Source organism: Siphateles boraxobius, unplaced genomic scaffold (assembly GCF_051911475.1).
Source record: "Siphateles boraxobius isolate OS27281-9 unplaced genomic scaffold, OSU_SipBor_1 55, whole genome shotgun sequence".
NCBI lineage: Eukaryota > Metazoa > Chordata > Actinopteri > Cypriniformes > Leuciscidae > Siphateles > Siphateles boraxobius.
In genome coordinates, this window is record NW_027509181.1 from 7,856,850 (window position 1) to 7,874,817 (window position 17,968).

A 17,968-nucleotide genomic window follows, 5' to 3' on the forward strand; every position below is an offset into this window, starting at 1 on the left:
TTTGGTCATCTTCAGAAAATAAACATTCAAAGGCTAAATGCCAAAATATAAATCCTTCAACAATCAACCAGCAAACAGAAAAAAAAAAATCCTCTGTTTCATATAACAGAAAAATTTCTCAAGAAGAGACCAAATCAAATAATCTAAAGTCCAATCTAACAATAAATAAATAGGCCTAAATAAATGTATATAGTGAATTAGTTTGAGAGGTAAGAGGCTTGTTACTGTATGACTGACGGAGACACCAGAGCTAAAGGCCTACTTGTGTGATGTGTTGCAGAAATTTGTGTCGTTCATCTGTCCTCTAGTGGTTGTGTTTTGCAAGTGAAAAAATGTTTTTTTCATCGAGTAATATTCAAGTCACAACATTAAACATACATGCATGCATTAATGTGTTTTCAGCCTATTTTGGGGGAGAAAAAACATGAATATATTTTGGGTTTATTTGAACCTTATTTCAGTAAATTCTGGCAATACTGTGTCCAGATCTACATTAATAAATATTCTGTTTAAAATCACTTACATAGGCTACATCAATTGTAATAATAATAAGATTACGTAGGAATTAAACAAACTCTAAAGGTAAAAGCTATAACTATCCTAAATAAACATTTGCTATTACATGTTTTTCTGTAATATCATGAGTCACTGTCGTTACGGGATATGTTGCGGTCTGCTCTGTGGTCTGTCCCACTGGGTGGTAAAGAGGAAGTAAACACAACTGCGTTTATGGAAGGGCGATCGGAGCGAGGCCCAATTTACCGATTGCTTCATTGAGACGCATTCAAATTTCAGGTCTTGTTTTGCACACTAAAACCTAAAATAATTTAATTCTTTAATGTTCAAAGATTTTGTAGAAAAAAAATTAAAGCATTAAACATTAAAATTTACCCCATCGGTCGATATAAGACGATTTAAAAATATATGTATCTTGTAATCACAAACTGCTTTGATTGGTCCACCAAGATCAGCGCTGAGAAAAGTATTATTTACCACGTGACAACGTTGTCAGGGATCTATTTCAGCAGCAGTATGGACAATAATCTACACCTCCATAATGACACTGAGAAATTGTACATTGACATATAATTAAAAATAAGCATTTAAATTAGTCAAATTAAAATAATTATTATTTTGATCATTCATGACGTATCATAGTCCCGCCCCTTTCAAAAAGTCTGTTTTGTGCTAATGGCCATTCTAGGTATTTATTCTGGTCTGTCCCTCCTGATAAAGTAAAAGTGCAGCGAACTTGGGCGGATCTCAAATTTATCTATTAGCATGTATTTCGACAGACATGTTCCATTTCCATAACGCGCAGTAACCATGCAGTGTTTTACCTTCACAGCTCATGTACTTTGCTGTCTTTGTCTTTGGGGTATGTAACGTTACGCGATATTCTTTTAATTAAGTAGAAATCTGTTTTACTTCGTAATTCATGTAAGTTAATTATAAAGCATATTTGGGCGAATGGGATACTTATAGTAATATAGTCTATACATAATGTATATTGATGGAGGAACTTTTCTGTCCTTTAAGTTGATTTTAAAGAGTTTATTATCTTTATTCTTGTTGTTAGCAAATCCAGTCATATTTTAGAATTTTTATTAGAAACTCTCAACATTATTATTTTTAACGTCATTTATCAAGAATGTTGTTAACTCTTGGATAGTGCATTTGTAAAACATTGAAATATATTTTGATTCTTCATCAGGATGTGTTGCAGAGAGTATCCGTACTTTACCTCATGTAGAGCAGTTTGATGTGGTGAGACCTAGACAGGTACATCCGTTTGCCACCGAGATCTTACAGTTACAGCAGCAAGTAATGCCTAAAAAAAAAAACTGTTTAGTTCTTAGATTTTTGGAAAAGCAACAGTGGAGTTGTGCTGTTTATGTGTGGATTAACATATACATCCTATGCAGGTACAGTCTGATAAAAGTCCACAAAGCCGTGAAATGTATCCTGATAGACTTACATACAAATTATTCTTTGGAGGGGAAAATCACTTGATTCATTTGGAAAAGAACAGGTGAGTTTTGTATTTGGGTGTATTATATTTCACTTGAAGTTTCTCTCGAAGATGTCTGTACATTTCATTTTGATGTTTAAGTATGAAATACACCATTGTACTCTAAAGTCGGCCTAAATAAATGTTTACTGTGGTTTAGGCAACTCATTGGACATAATTATACTGAAATATACTATCAAGATGATGGATTGACTGTGAGCAGCAATCCAAATTTAAAGGTAACTTACTGTAATTTAACAATACATATGTTCAGAACAGAATACTTTTCATACTATTTATGCAGTATATACTGTAGTATTTTCTACAGCCATACTGTAGATAAACTACTACTTTTACCAACATCTGCACTCAACTCCATGTCCCACGTGCTAAAAGAATTGGAAATAATTATATATATGATTTTAAACATATCTGAATTTCTAAGACGATGATCAGAAATCGTTTGAAGAACTAAACATGTGTGGTCAATGTAGCAAACTGTTGTTCACATACTATTTAAAATAGTATACATTGCATAGTGCGTAGTTCCTGCTAGTATTCTATTCTAAACATGTATTAAAGTCACATAGGATTGTTTGAAGTGCCCTGATATAAACTTTAGATATACATATAAATATAACTTTTTTTAAAATTTGTATCAGGAAAATTGCTATTATCATGGCCATATTCAGGATTTGGAAGATTCCTCAGTCAGTGCGACAGTCTGTTCTGGAATCAGGTATCATGCACAACGGCATGCTTCTCTTTACATCATGTTCATTACAAGACGCTTTTCATACATTTCCTAATGGATATGCGGTAGTATTAGATGCCATGTTTGTATGCTCTTGAACAGCAGCATTCTGTCCTCTATCCATAGAGGTTTTGTTAGGGTGAAAAAGCAAGTATACCTGATTGAACCCCTGACCAATCACACTGATGGAGATCATGCGCTCTATAAGCACCAACATCTGAGGTGGAAGAGAAGCTCTTGTGGTGAACCAAACACTGCCATTTATGACCATGAACCACCAGTGGCTGTCCCCTTACAGTCCAGCAGACAGGTAATAACATCTTCTAGCTCAACTCTAGCAAATGTTCTGCGTATGAACGAAAATATATATAGATTCTAAAACATTGATATATCCTCTTAGAAAGTGAAGCGTTTTCACACTCCAAGATTTGTGGAATTGTTTCTTGTGGTTGATAACACTGAGGTAAGAATTTTACCTTTTTTCTTTGTTAAAAAAAAATATATCAACCATTATGAGTTTTTCAATGACTGATGGTGGTGCAAATATCCAGGCAATAAAATATTGCTGATATTTAAAAAATGCTGAAACGAAATAAACCACTTTTTTTTTTTTACAATTTACTCAAAAAACAAAACGGAAGGCTGAAAAAAAGGCTGAAAAATGTATAGGCTAATGCCATTAATTTTAAAATGGTTTGATTGGCCAAGGTAATATATTAGTGAATCACTAATATTTATGGCTGATAGATTTTGACAATTTTTCATACTGAGGCCAGTATTACCGGTACTAGTCACGATACTTAAAGCTAAAGCTGAAAGTAAAATTTCCAAAAAAGGCAAACAAATGATTGCTATTTTTTTTACTCTTATAGTACAAAAACTATGGTTCTAACATGGAAATTATCAGAGCCAGGATGCTGGAGGTTGCAAATCACGTTGACAAGGTATATATTCATATATTTTATTTTAACATAGATTCAAACCCACAAATATTTACTTTTTTGATTTACAATATTTGAAAATCAGCTAAAAGTGTTTTTTCAACTTTCTGATTTGTGTAATGCTGCTGTTACAAAGTCACTCCTAAGGGACTTGTTCTTTATATCAGTAAGCACTGTTTCTGAATTCCCTGAAATGCCTTGATTGTTATCTTGAGTTTATTTCCGGAAATGTACACGTCACAGTATTCCTCATTTAAATAATTCCCACCCAAGGCATACGCAAAAAAAGGGCCTGGTTGAGTTTCGTTTGTAGTGTGTGGAAACTCGCTGTTAAGGTAAGGGGCGTGACATTTCCCAAACACGCTCAAAGAGCTCGACCAATCACAACACAAAGGTTCAGCCGTCCAATCAGAGCACATTGCGGTTTTCGGAATGAGGGGCTTTACAGATACAGGAACTAAACAGCGTTACTGACAGCCTGTGAAGAGACGAGCCGCAACAATATGAAAAATAATAGGTTTTTGGAATATTTAAAAAAAGGGCATAATTGGTCCCCTTTAATAAATGTCATTAAGAAATATAATAAACAATTTATTCTTTTCTCAGTTGTATCGACCCCTTAATATCCGGGTTATGCTAGTGGGTCTTGAGGTTTGGACAACGCAGGACCAGTTTGTTGTCAGTGTGAGTTCTGATGACACTCTTAGTCGGTTTATTGACTGGAGAAAGAGCAATCTGCTTAAAAGGGTCAGGCATGACAACGCTCAGTTTGTGACGTGAGTATATGACCTAATCAACCATTTACTCAGCTGGATGACTAAGATCTTCACTATATGATTGCATAGCAAAACCTATAGAGTACAATTAGGTTTCATTTGTTATCATTAGTTGATGACATTACATATCATGAATTAGCAATAATAAACAATACATTTATTAATCATATTTAATGTTAATTTCAACATTTACAAATACATTAATATAATTATCTAACATTTGTATCTGTTAACATTAGTTAATACAATGTGAACTAACCTGAACAAACAATGTATTATTAACTAATATTATTAACAAAGATTTATAAATGTTGTAAAAAATTATATTGCTTAGTTCATGTTAGCTAATGCATTTACTAATGTTAAGAAACAAGACCATAATGTTAAGTGCCACTGTTTTATTTGTTGGTTTTCTTTTCTTCCAGTGGAATTGATTTTTTGGGTGACACAGTTGGTCTGGCAAACAAATTTGCAATGTGTGCGGAAAGCTCAGCGGGAGTCAATCAGGTATTCATGATCTGAGTTAGTAATGATTTTCTGTTAGTGAATTACTTCCTATAATTGAACAAAAAAGATTCTTTCTTTAAAGATACATTTTAATTACATATTATTCCTTAAATGGCTGTATGCTGTTATTTTTCAGGATCATAATCCAAACTCACTGGGCTTGGCATCTACAATTACGCATGAGATGGGTCATAACATGGGCATGTCCCACGATGTAGATCACTGCATGTGTGGTTCATCAATGTTCTGTATCATGACAGAGCGTGTGGGGTAAGCAGTATGTGTGTAACGTATTTTCAATGTACTGTTTATTTTTGCTTTACTTCAAAGTCAGATCTGTTTGTCTAGTAACTGCCTGCCATCTGTCTACCTACCAAACACTCACTACCTAAGCAACTACTGATCAATGCCTGAGACCAAGAATGGTCACCACTCATAACATCTTAGCAACCACATAAAAGCAAACTAGCGACAACCTACAACGCCCAAGCAACCACTCGGCAAACCCTTGTGAAAAAGAAGTACACTTTATAACACTTTTGAAAAAATGACTTATTATGGAAGTAATATAATATATAATATACTAATATATTTAGAATATACGTAAGTGTGAATAAAATGTAATATTTTCAGACACTTGATTGAAAGTTATTTACAGTTAAATTCAAATCTATTATAGTTTAAATATAAAATACAATTAGTTGAACATAGGAGTGTTTTTTTTTACTCACATTTAAGTAGAACTTGAGTACATCTTTATATATAATTTCCATAATTACTTTTGTCTTTGAAATATGTTTTTAAGTGTTTGCATACTTTTTACAAGGGTAGTACACATACAAGTACAAGTGCATGAGACTCTTTAAACCTTTAAATTTCACTATGCTGAAAACACAATGTGAGGCTTCTGTTGGAGATAGATCGTAGTAAAAAACAACAATGTATGTGGACTGCTCTGCCTTGTAGCAGTTTAAAGTGTGCACTGTTTGAAAATGACATATTCTGAAATTGTCTATCTAGCACGCTGTTCCCGGAGATGTTTAGTGACTGTAGTCTAGAACAGCTGAGTGTGTTTCTAGACAACGCCAACCCCAGCTGCCTGCTGGACATCCCTAGCTCATACAAACTCTACAGTGGGCCTGTCTGTGGTAATGCTTTCCTGGACCCTGGAGAGGAGTGTGACTGTGGAACAGTGGAGGTATTGCGCACACATCCTGTGTCTGTAGTGACTCAGTCAAGCCTGGCTTTGAAATGATCCTTCTTAAATTACATCATTTATGCATTAATGTAGGTTCACGTTTTACCCTCATCTGATGACTGTGATTTACCATCTTCTAAGGAATGTGAAAATCCATGCTGTGATCCCAAGACCTGCCGACTCACTGAAGGCTCACATTGTGCTGACGGAGATTGCTGTGAGAATTGCCAGGTAATGTCCCTAAGTGACTTTGTGTCTTTAATTTCACTGTAGAGCATTTTGGATAAAATGACTGGGATGAAGTTAGCTTGTGTGAGTAGTGGAATAAAATTATTCTGTGCCACTACTAGAAAAGTTCTTCAAGTCCTTTTTATAACAAAATGTCACTATGAACTTACAATATAGAATATGTCTTTATTAAATGAATTATATATGCACCTATGTAATTAGTCGTGACTCTGATGAGACTCAAACCCACAACCGTTGAACTGCATCATTCTACTCTCTAGAATTCAAATGTGCCATCCATTGAGTCTCAGCAGAACAAAAGCCAGGTTCAAAATTGGCCTTCTTTCTTAGAGTAAACCAAGAGAGCAAAGTATTTGGGAGAGGTACATTTGAGATTTAAATCCAGCATCCATAAATCAGACTTCAGTGCTGCCTTTGACTTGTCGTATAGTGTGTGGGAGCCATTATGGAGTTTGCAAATGTAATGCAAGCTTTTGTTCTAGATGTTTTTTTGTTTTGGTGTGGGAGAAGGGGGCAAAATGCATTTACCAAATTGCCAGAAGTTTAACTCCATAACCTTTGAATGGCCTCAATGACCATTCGTAGAGCCCACCTAAAATCCCCTTCATAGGTACCACTGAAGCTAGAATCTCATGTTTACAAGACACACACTCCAACCAGCTGTTGCAAAAGATGGTAACTCAGAAAAGCAAAGATCCAGTAAAGAAGAAGTGTTGTTGAACAGTCGCTAGAGAGCTTAAAAGAGTTTGCAAATGTCAAACAAAACTCTTTACTAGATGTATTTTGGGATGTGTAAAGGTGGTAAAATGCCCCTTTTTTTCAAAGTGACTCGAATGGACAACCTTTGAATGGCCTCTTTTTAAAATCTAGGTAGCCAATGTCCTATACACAACTAAACACATAGCAAACCCACTCTAAACAGAAACACACCAAGACAGTCCCTGACATTTCCCCCACCATCAAGAGGGTCCAACGGATGAGGGCGGAGGGGGCCTAGTGTGTTCTGACGTTGATGTAATTATGTACGCTGATGATACGGTGATCTTCACTTTTGGGGAAAACGAGCTGGAGGTTGCTGAAAAATTATCAAAAGAAATGCAGAAAGTTGCAGAATGGTTGCAGACGTCCTGCCTGACCTTAAACGTTGATAAAACAGTCTCAATGTTTTTTTCAAATAAACGTAAAATACAACAAAGTCAAGAAATTCAAGTAAATGGACAAAAAATTTAAAATGTAAATGAAACAAAATATTTAGGTTTAGTACTTGACTCAAAGCTTGGTTTTAAAAGTCACATAAAAAAACTCAGTAATAAATTAAAATTTAATTTGATGAACTATAAACATATTAGAAATTCATTAACTACGGAAGCCTCATACACATTCCTTAATACTATGATTGTTTCACATCTTTTGTATTGCATGTCTAGTTGGTCTCAGGCGTGTAAAACATCGCTAAAGTTTCTTGAATCATTATACAAAAGGGCTATAAAAATTCATGATAAAAAGTCTCGCTATTACCATCATTGTAAAGAATTAAGTAAATATAACATTTTAAATTTTGAAAACCTTATTAAATATAATCAAATTTCTTCTCTATTTAAAATTATTCATAACATCGCTGCTCCTCCCTTAAGAAAATTTGTGACACTAAATTCGGAGAGAAATTTTAGAACCACACGGTCGACAGTTAGAGGAGAGTGCAGCGTTCCAAGATGCAGAACCACATATGGTCAACAATCGTTCTCTTATAAAGCAGTGAGCCTTTGGAATACTCTTCCAAATGAAATTATCTCTTGCACTAACTATAGCATATTTACACGCCTGACCCTACAGTGGTTATTAACAAAGCAAACCTGTACGCACTGAATGACTGCGTGTGATGGCCGACAACGTGGCCACACAGCAAGGCGGTAACTAACCCATGCAAAATCATGCATTCTTTTTCGTTTGTTTGTTATTTTGGTTATCCTTTAATACATTACGTCATTCAATATTTTGTTACAGATCACCCTTGTATACATTTCATAATAACGACAGACACAGATTTGGTTCATTACATTCACTTTATTTATCATTTTCACTGTTATCATACATGACTAGGTTGGGTGCACACTTTCTAGTTATTGGTGGTATATTGTGTTAATATTATTTTCTTTGAGTTTAAGTTACCTGCATGTGGAAAGTGGAGTTGTGGCGCTGCCTGGGACGTAGAGCTCCGGTGAAGGTCCATTCCATTAAAGGACGGGCTGGCGTCAGTGGCTGCCATTTTATGCTGTTGGGTTAATCCATGTTGCCAATTAGCAGGGGGGGGGGGGGGGGGGGGGGTGATTGATTATATGTTAGTTTTGTTTATTATTCTATTTACATTTTGGTTATTATAATTACTGGAGTAAGTTATTTTATGATCTCTTTATTGATAAATTTGAAGTTTATTACTTTATTTAGTGTAATTGTGTTAAGTGATGATTGTGGTGTCCCTTGTGTGTGTTTAATGGACTAGTCCTTTGTATATATAAGTTCCCAATGTGTGTCATTAGGAAGGTCATGTTGGTTTGGTTAGTTTGATTTGATTTCTGTTAAGTTTGATCCTGTTCAGTTGACCCTTTTTCTTTATGGGCCCAGACCTGACTTTATTTTTATTCAGTTTTTCAATTATTTTGATTTTGTAACTTTCTTTTTTTGTATTTAAATAAATAATTTTTGGTTGGAAATCCTGTGTCCTTTGCCCTTGACTACTCGGTCCCTCACATATGGTGTCAGAAGTGGGATCTGCAGAGGACGCAGGTTTCCTATTTTTTGTTTTTTTCCTTTTTTTTTTGTCCTCCCTGTTTTTTTGGAGCCATGACTCGACCTGGAAGAAGAGGGGCACAAAGGATGATGCCAAGGGAAGTACAGGAAGGAGAGGTGGAGACCATAGAGGATGGTGAGGAGATTGTGCCAGAGGAGTCTGGAGGGCAGGAGCCAACGCTGGCAGATTTGACGAGTTTGTTCCGGGCCCACATGGCGCAGATGGATGCTCGGGAGGCCGGGAGGGCCCAAGACCAAAGGGAACAAGAACGACGATTTAAGGCATTGCAGCACCAGTTTGGTTTACTTCAGATGGAGGTACAAGCTCGTATTCCTACTCCACCCACCCCTGATCCACGTTCTATGAATCCAAGTCCAGAGGAAGGGCAGGATGGTGACCCTGATCTTGATCAACCATTTCCGGCAAGGAGGGAAAGAGTACTTCACCACGTGGACCAAGACAGAGGTCAGTCCTGGATCAAAGAACCCAGATTAGAAAAGTTAAGTGACTCTGATGACATAGAACATTTTCTGATAACCTTTGAGAGGATTGCTGCAGCATGTGGTTGGCCTAAGGCTGACTGGGCGTTCCGACTGATTCCCCTACTGACCGGTAAGGCCCGAGCGGCATATGTGCTTATGGACATTGATGATTCGCTGGATTATCTGAGTGTTAAGTCGGCTATTCTGAGAAAGTACGACATTAATTCAGAAACTTATCGACAAAGATTTCGTTCTCTGGAGGTTGAATCATCTGAGAGTCCCAATGAACTGTATGCCAGGCTCAAGGAGCTGTATGGGAAATGGATTCGACCTAAAGGTAAAACTACTGAGGAAATTGGAGAAATAATTATTCTTGAGCAGTATCTGCGAATGCTCTCTCCTGAGCTTCAGGTATGGATCCGGGAGCGGGGCCCTGATACTGCTGCTGAGGCTGCATCACTGGCGAATGTGTTCGTTGCTGCTCGAGGAAGGAACCAGCCATGGAGTTGGCGGGGTGGGAGAGATTCTCGAAAGCCCCATGTCTTTCATCCGCCCCCTCACTACCACTCTGGTAAGCCTCCTGTAGCAGGGAAAGCTGAAGCGGTGTTTCTCAAATCACCTAAGAAAGTGCCTATTTGTTACCTGTGTGGCCAAGAGGGTCATACCAAACCTGTTTGCCCGAAGAACGTTAAGCTCTCTCAAGTCTGTTATGTGCCCAGAAGTAATGCAGCTCCGGTGAAGCCCGGATTGTCCGTAAAGATGACCACTGTGGAAGTGAACGGTAAAGAACTTCCTGCTCTGGTTGATACTGGCAGCGACCAGACGTTGGTACACCGACAGTTTGTTTCACCTGCCTTGATTAATTCTACTGACCAGAGATTGATATGCTGTGTCCATGGCGATGAGAAACTGTTACCTACAGCGGGTCTTTACATCAAAGTACAGGGACAGACTTATCTCATGGACGTGGGAGTTGCAGAAAATTTACCGTATCCTGTGATTCTGGGGCATGATCTACCAGTACTTTTGGATTTACTGCAGTCAGAACAGCTTTGTAATGTTGTGGTAACCAGGGCCAAAAAGAAACAGAAAGAGGAACTGACACAAACACTCAGTACTTTGCCTTTCTTTGATGTGGATATTGAAGTAGAACCTTCAAAGTCACGGAAGTCCCGTAGTGAAAAACGACGAGACAAACTTGCATATAATGTTTCCAAGACACCGACTAACCCCTCGGGTGACTTGTTTCAAAGTTTCCAGGTGCCTACTAACATGGTCCAGTTACAGCAGGAGGACGTCAGTCTAGCTCCGTACCTCAAGAAAGGGGAACAGGAAGCTACAGCCAATGCGGATGACACTGACTCTGCTGAAAGGTATTTGTTTCAAAAAGGTATTCTTTATCGTCAGTTCGAATCAACAAACCAGCTTGTCGTGCCACAATGTGTCCGAGAGGTAATCCTCCAGTTGGGTCATTCGATTCCCTGGGCTGGCCACTTAGGGAAACACAAGACCTTGGCCCGTATCAAGAGACACTTCTATTGGCCAGGATTAAGGAGGGATGTGACTCGATACTGTAAAAGTTGTCCTGAGTGTCAGAAAGTCTCAATGAGAAGTCCTTCCAGAGCTCCATTACAACCTTTACCTGTTGTGGGTACACCCTTTGAGAGACTGGGGATGGATATTGTAGGTCCTGTAGAAAGGAGTCGAGCTGGAAATAGATTTATGCTTGTTATCACTGATTATGCAACTAGATATCCTGAGGTGTTCCCGATGAAGTCCATTAAAGCCAAGTACGTAGCAACATGCTTAATACAACTTTTTTCCCGAGTTGGATTCCCCTGTCAGATCCTTACTGATCAGGGCACTAACTTTATGTCAACTCTCTTGAAGCAGGTATATCAGCTTTTGGGTATTGAGAGTTTACGTTCCACTCCTTATCATCCGCAAACCGATGGCCTCACAGAGCGTTTCAAGCAAATGCTTCGCAAGTTCGTCAGTGAGTCAGGCAAGGATTGGGACCAGTGGTTGCCCTATCTCTTGTTCACATACAGAGAAGTTCCTCAGGCCTCGACGGGGTTCTCTCCCTTTGAGTTATTATATGGACGTGAGGTGAGAGGCCCTTTGACCCTGCTTCGGGAGCTGTGGGAAGGAACACAAGGTAACGAGGATTCGGTAAACGTGATCTCTTATGTGATGCAGATGAGGGAACGGTTGGGAACGATGGCAAAACTGGCTCAAAGTCACCTGGCTGAGGCACAGAGATCTCAGAAGTCATGGTATGATCGGTCTGCATGTGAACGAAGTTTTAACCCTGGCCAGCAAGTGTTGGTGATGTTACCAAGTCAGGAAAGCAAATTATTGGCAAAATGGCAAGGTCCATTTGAGATCCAACGGAAGCTGGGACGCACCACCTATGAAATTTCTACACCCGGCTTGGGACAGCAGAGTAAAATCTTGCACGTTAATTTGCTGAAAGAGTGGATTCCTCGTCCTGAAAAGGAGTCACAAGTCTTGATGATTCAACAGGTGAGGGAGGAGGAACTAGAGGAGCAATATTTGCCTCAACCGGTCACGGAATGTGTTGATCTGGAGCATTTGCCCAAGGATCGCCAATCCCAAGTGAGAGCCATTTGTCACTCTGATCTTTTTTCTGAGTATCCGGGAGCCACAACATTGATCGAACATGAGATTGTGTTGAAAAATGATGCTGTTGTCAAAAGAATGAGTTATCGAATACCTGAGCGATTACAAGTCTCTTTGAAGGAAGAGATTGATTTGATGCTGACGTTGGGAATCATCGAACCGTCTAAGAGTGAGTGGTGCCACCCAGTGGTTTTAGTCCCCAAAAAGGATGGAACCTTACGGTTCTGCATTGATTTCCGATACTTGAACTCTGTTTCAAAGTTTGATTCCTATCCAACACCCCGTATAAGCGACCTTATTGATCGTTTAGGTCGAAGCCAGTATCTGACCACCATCGACCTCGCCAAAGGATATTGGCAAATTCCTCTCACTCCTCAATCCAGAGAGTTGACTGCCTTTAGAACACCCTGGGGACTATTCCATTTTAAGGTTCTTCCTTTTGGCCTGCATGGGGCTCCAGCCACTTTTCAGAGGCTCATGGACCAGATATTACATGGTTTGTCTTTTACGGCCGCTTATCTAGATGACATTGTTATCTATAGTGACACTTGGGAACAGCACCTACAACATCTACAAGAAGTTCTGCGGCGACTACAGCAAGCTGGTCTTACCATCAATCCACTCAAATGTGCTATAGCACGGACTGAAATTGAATATCTGGGCTATGTCATTGGTAAAGGGGTGGTCAGACCCCAGGTAAAAAAGATTCAAGTGATTCAACAGTGTCCTCTACCCCAAACACGGAAAGAACTGAGATCGTTCCTTGGTATGGCAGGTTTTTATAACCGATTCATTCCTAATTTTTCTGGCAGAGCAGCAGCCTTGACGGATATGGTGGGTTCCAGATGCCCTAGTCAACTTCAGTGGTCAGAGGGAGCAAAGCTGGCTTTCCAAGACAATCCAGACTGCCCTGGGTGGGGACCCTGTGTTGCATAATCCTGATTTTAAGGAACCCTTTATTGTGCAAACAGATGCTTCCGAACGAGGCATTGGGGCGGTGCTACTGCAAGGGACAGGTGACGGACGACAACTGGTGGCTTGTATTAGCCGTAAACTTTTCCCGCGAGAAGTCCGGTATTCTACCATCGAAAAGGAGTGCTTGGCTGTGAAATGGGCTCTGGATTCCCTGAAATATTATCTGCTGGGGAGAGAGTTTATTGTGGAAACTGACCATAAGGCTCTACAGTGGTTGAAAAGGATGAAGGACACTAACAGCAGGATTACTCGGTGGTACTTGGCCATGCAGCCCTTCCGATTCATCGTCCAGTATGTTCCCGGAAAGGACAATGTTACAGCTGACTTCCTCTCTCGCTGTGTTGGGGAGATTTCTGAAGTGGGGGGGAATGTGATGGCCGACAACGTGGCCACACAGCAAGGCGGTAACTAACCCATGCAAAATCATGCATTCTTTTTCGTTTGTTTGTTATTTTGGTTATCCTTTAATACATTACGTCATTCAATATTTTGTTACAGATCACCCTTGTATACATTTCATAATAACGACAGACACAGATTTGGTTCATTACATTCACTTTATTTATCATTTTCACTGTTATCATACATGACTAGGTTGGGTGCACACTTTCTAGTTATTGGTGGTATATTGTGTTAATATTATTTTCTTTGAGTTTAAGTTACCTGCATGTGGAAAGTGGAGTTGTGGCGCTGCCTGGGACGTAGAGCTCCGGTGAAGGTCCATTCCATTAAAGGACGGGCTGGCGTCAGTGGCTGCCATTTTATGCTGTTGGGTTAATCCATGTTGCCAATTAGCAGGGGGGTGATTGATTATATGTTAGTTTTGTTTATTATTCTATTTACATTTTGGTTATTATAATTACTGGAGTAAGTTATTTTATGATCTCTTTATTGATAAATTTGAAGTTTATTACTTTATTTAGTGTAATTGTGTTAAGTGATGATTGTGGTGTCCCTTGTGTGTGTTTAATGGACTAGTCCTTTGTATATATAAGTTCCCAATGTGTGTCATTAGGAAGGTCATGTTGGTTTGGTTAGTTTGATTTGATTTCTGTTAAGTTTGATCCTGTTCAGTTGACCCTTTTTCTTTATGGGCCCAGACCTGACTTTATTTTTATTCAGTTTTTCAATTATTTTGATTTTGTAACTTTCTTTTTTTGTATTTAAATAAATAAGTTTTGGTTGGAAATCCTGTGTCCTTTGCCCTTGACTACTCGGTCCCTCACACTGCGATACGAATGACGTAATCTGTGAATGAATAAGTTATAGATTCCTGTAGTAGAGAGTGTTATGATGTGAGTGAAGTGATGCTTCTGTGTATTATAATTCTGTACATATTTTTTAAATTTTGTAAGTATATCATCAACCTGTCCAGGGACTGCAGGCGGAAATTAGCATTTTTGCTAGAACCTGGCACATGACATCTCTTCTTTCTTAGATTAATGTTTTTTTGTGCATTGTCCCTGATCAAATAAATAAATAAATTCAAATTCAATAGAAGGTAGGTGCTGGGCAGGCACAGGGGACAAATACAGGAGCCAGGGCGGAGCAAACGACAGGAAGAAACAGGACGGAGATGATGGTGGGAAGAGCCAGTGTGGAATCCCCAGCAGAAACCCCAGGAAGAAAGCCCAAGCCAGAGTCGAGGGAAGGAGGTGTCAGGGTGGAGTCCTGGCAGACAGAAACAATGCAACAATCATCCGATACGAAGCCAATGGTGATGGAGACCCAGGCGGAGCCAAAGAGCCCCGGTAACACTGACGGTCCTGGAGACCAAGGCAGAGTCGTGGAGACGAGTGGCTGAGGCGAAGTCAGTGTGCCTGAGGACTGTGGCGGAGCCAGTGCACCCGAGGACTGAGGTGAAGCCAGAAGGAAGGCTGAGTGAGGGACAAAGCACAGCTGAAGGCTCAAAAGTCCGTGACACAGGCAGAGCGACGACTGATCAAGGCAGAGTCGTAGGGATGAGGAAGCCCGGTGGAGCCGTAGGGACGATGATCCCAAGCGGAGCCATGGGGCGAGGTGCAACGGTGGAGCCGACTGGTTGACTGGCAGAGGTGGAGTGAAGGGGATGGAGATTCTACAGTCGGGTCAACAGTCCAGGGCTGAGCTGGCGAACAAACAGTCCAAGGCGGATCCACGATGCTTGCATTAGGCAAAGTAGGAGGAGACGAAGGGCTGGAGTAAGACAGTGAGGACAGGGCTGAAGGACTGTGCAGTGGAGGTAGGGGTTTAACAATCTGGACACACACATTTCTCGTGTGAATGGCATCCTTGGCCAAAGCGGAATGGACATACTTCTCAGAGACGACCTTTTTTGCCAATACAATACAGATAAACGTCTTAACGTGGAACAGGCAGACATTTCAGGAATGGACAGACTTCTCAGAGACGGCCTTCTTGGCCGATACAATACAGATAGACGTCTTAACGTGGAACAGGCAGACATTTCAGGAATGGCTCTCTTGGCCGACTAGGAACATAATAAAAGAGCTGGATCTAATCACTTGCAGAGAATGTTTAATGCAAACAAACTCAAAATACACTTCTCAGGAAAACTAGATGAACACGGGAAAAACACGGGAGCAGAACAACCAAAGTAATATTGACAAGATCACACAAAGAACAGAAGAAACACACAGCCTAAATAGACAGGCAATAATCACCAAGTTAACCAACTGAAAAGGTAACATATCTAAACACATAGCAAACCCACCCTAAAAAGAAACAAACCCAGAGTATTGATTTTTCGATCGCTGAATTTAATGCAAAATCAAGCAAACTCAAAGCAATATTAGGTAATAAAAATCCATAAATCAGAGTTCAAGCAAATTAATCAATACATGTTAAAGTGTCCACTGCATTACAGTAAATTTGGAATACGGAGGGACATCTGGTTAAATACAAGTGTTTTAAAAGGGAAGGCGAATTCCGGCCCATTTGAGTGATGTACAGGGTAATATTTAATATTTTTGATTATCTTTTATTGTAACTATTATTATATTATTCTAACTTGTGGACTTTCAAAATGAGTGAGAGAGACACGGCTGCGCAAGTAATCCAATGCTTGCAAGTAATCCACATCAAGTAATCCACATTTTATATTTATGTGTCAAACGTGTGGGATGAAATGAAAATTTCTAGAAGTTAATGATATGTGGTGTGTTAACATAACTCTAGATAATTCATTAGTAGGCTGTGGTTCAATATTATTGTTATTTACAATTATTGTTATTTCTTTTCTTTTCTCTCTTTCCATACTAGATAAAAGATGCAGAAAGCTTGTGTCGAGCAGCTGTAAATGAGTGTGATGTTCCAGAGTATTGCACAGGGCGCTCAGAGCAGTGCCCAGAGAATGATTTTAAGATGAATGGCATACCTTGCAGCACTGGCCAGGGTTACTGCTACAATGGCCAATGCCCCACTCACCTCCATCACTGTCAGAAACTTTGGGGAACAAGTAAGCATGAGTCCAAAACTTCTCCAACATCTATGTCATCTTTTAATAGACATTCCATAGTGTAGGGTTAAGAAACTTGGGAAATGCTGCTGACAGTTCACAGTAAATGCTGCTTATCACAAACTCATGTGCATTGTGAGTTTAACATTCATTTGTGCACTAGGTTCATATTATTTTTCACAATATTTTTTTACACTGCAATTATGACATGTGTCAGGGTTCCCGCGGATCCTTAAAAAGTCTTAAATTAGATTTTTAAAATATAAGGCCATAAAAAGTCTTATAAAGTCTTATTTTTACTTATGAAAGGTCTTAAATTTTCTAAATGAAGAATCTAAAGAATCTAAATGTTTTCTAAATTAAAACTATCTAATTAGCGTACGTATTATTTTTTATCATTCTATCTTTGTGGTTCCCTTTCGAGAGGTCTCTCCTATTGCGTAATGCTTACGCTATGGGGAAAACTCCTTTTCTCGAGAAATATTGAAGTCTTTATGTAAAACGCATTGCAGCTGCACAGCATACAGCAATGAGCGAGGCAGCTCGGTCATTGGCTGTGCTGCGGCAACTTGCACGAACCAATGACGGGGCGACTCTGAACCCGCTTCCAATGAGCGTGCTTCGCGTCCACGCGCGTCAGAGCCCGCCAAGATGGGCGTGGCCAAGGGCTATATATTGGGCGCCCCGTCGTCTGAGTTCTTTAGATTTAATCTCCTTCAGCAAAGAACCTTCTCTTCGCTGATCCTCCGGAATTATTGGAGTCTTTCGCCGCCGCCGCCGTCGACAAGCCTACAGCAGGACTGCTTCGAGGACGCCGGCGCCTTCAGCCGCCTTCGATCGCCCTTCTGCTAAGCCATCCGGCGCGCATCATCACCATATCCTTTTCAAAGCTTTCAGTGTTCGCCCCCGCGACACTTTTTCTAAAAGAGCAATTTTTCAAGGCGTCAAATGCCTTCCTGCGCTTCGTGTCGAGGCCCTCTTCAAGACGGGGATCGTCACATCATTTGCGCCCGCTGCCTGGGACCGGACCACGCAGAGGCTGCCCTTACTCGAGGCGGATGTCCCGAGTGTGACGCCCTGGGCCTCACGGAGCTGCGCGCTCGCTTCGCCGTTTTCACCGCGAAAGAGCCCACCTCTTCCGTGCTGCCATCTCCTCTGGTCGAGCCGCGAAAGAAAAAACGCCGCTC

The 17,968-nt window shown here is 39.9% G+C and overlaps 1 protein-coding gene across 1 annotated transcript in view; it reads left to right on the forward strand.

Moving 5' to 3' along the window:
- The first annotated feature begins 1,154 nt into the window (after positions 1–1,154).
- The window catches only part of adam8b (ADAM metallopeptidase domain 8b), a 33,193-nt gene continuing 16,379 nt past the window's right edge, over positions 1,155–17,968 (forward strand). Inside the window, exons 1-14 of the mRNA XM_077206004.1 lie at positions 1,155–1,378; positions 1,715–1,782; positions 1,926–2,032; positions 2,172–2,250; positions 2,674–2,750; positions 2,892–3,075; positions 3,166–3,228; positions 3,638–3,709; positions 4,313–4,482; positions 4,908–4,989; positions 5,126–5,259; positions 6,010–6,187; positions 6,329–6,418; positions 16,586–16,781. Of these exons, the coding sequence (XP_077062119.1) occupies positions 1,327–1,378; positions 1,715–1,782; positions 1,926–2,032; positions 2,172–2,250; positions 2,674–2,750; positions 2,892–3,075; positions 3,166–3,228; positions 3,638–3,709; positions 4,313–4,482; positions 4,908–4,989; positions 5,126–5,259; positions 6,010–6,187; positions 6,329–6,418; positions 16,586–16,781 (1,552 nt within the window). The 5' untranslated portion in view covers positions 1,155–1,326. The remainder of the gene's footprint in view (positions 1,379–1,714; positions 1,783–1,925; positions 2,033–2,171; positions 2,251–2,673; positions 2,751–2,891; positions 3,076–3,165; positions 3,229–3,637; positions 3,710–4,312; positions 4,483–4,907; positions 4,990–5,125; positions 5,260–6,009; positions 6,188–6,328; positions 6,419–16,585; positions 16,782–17,968) is intronic.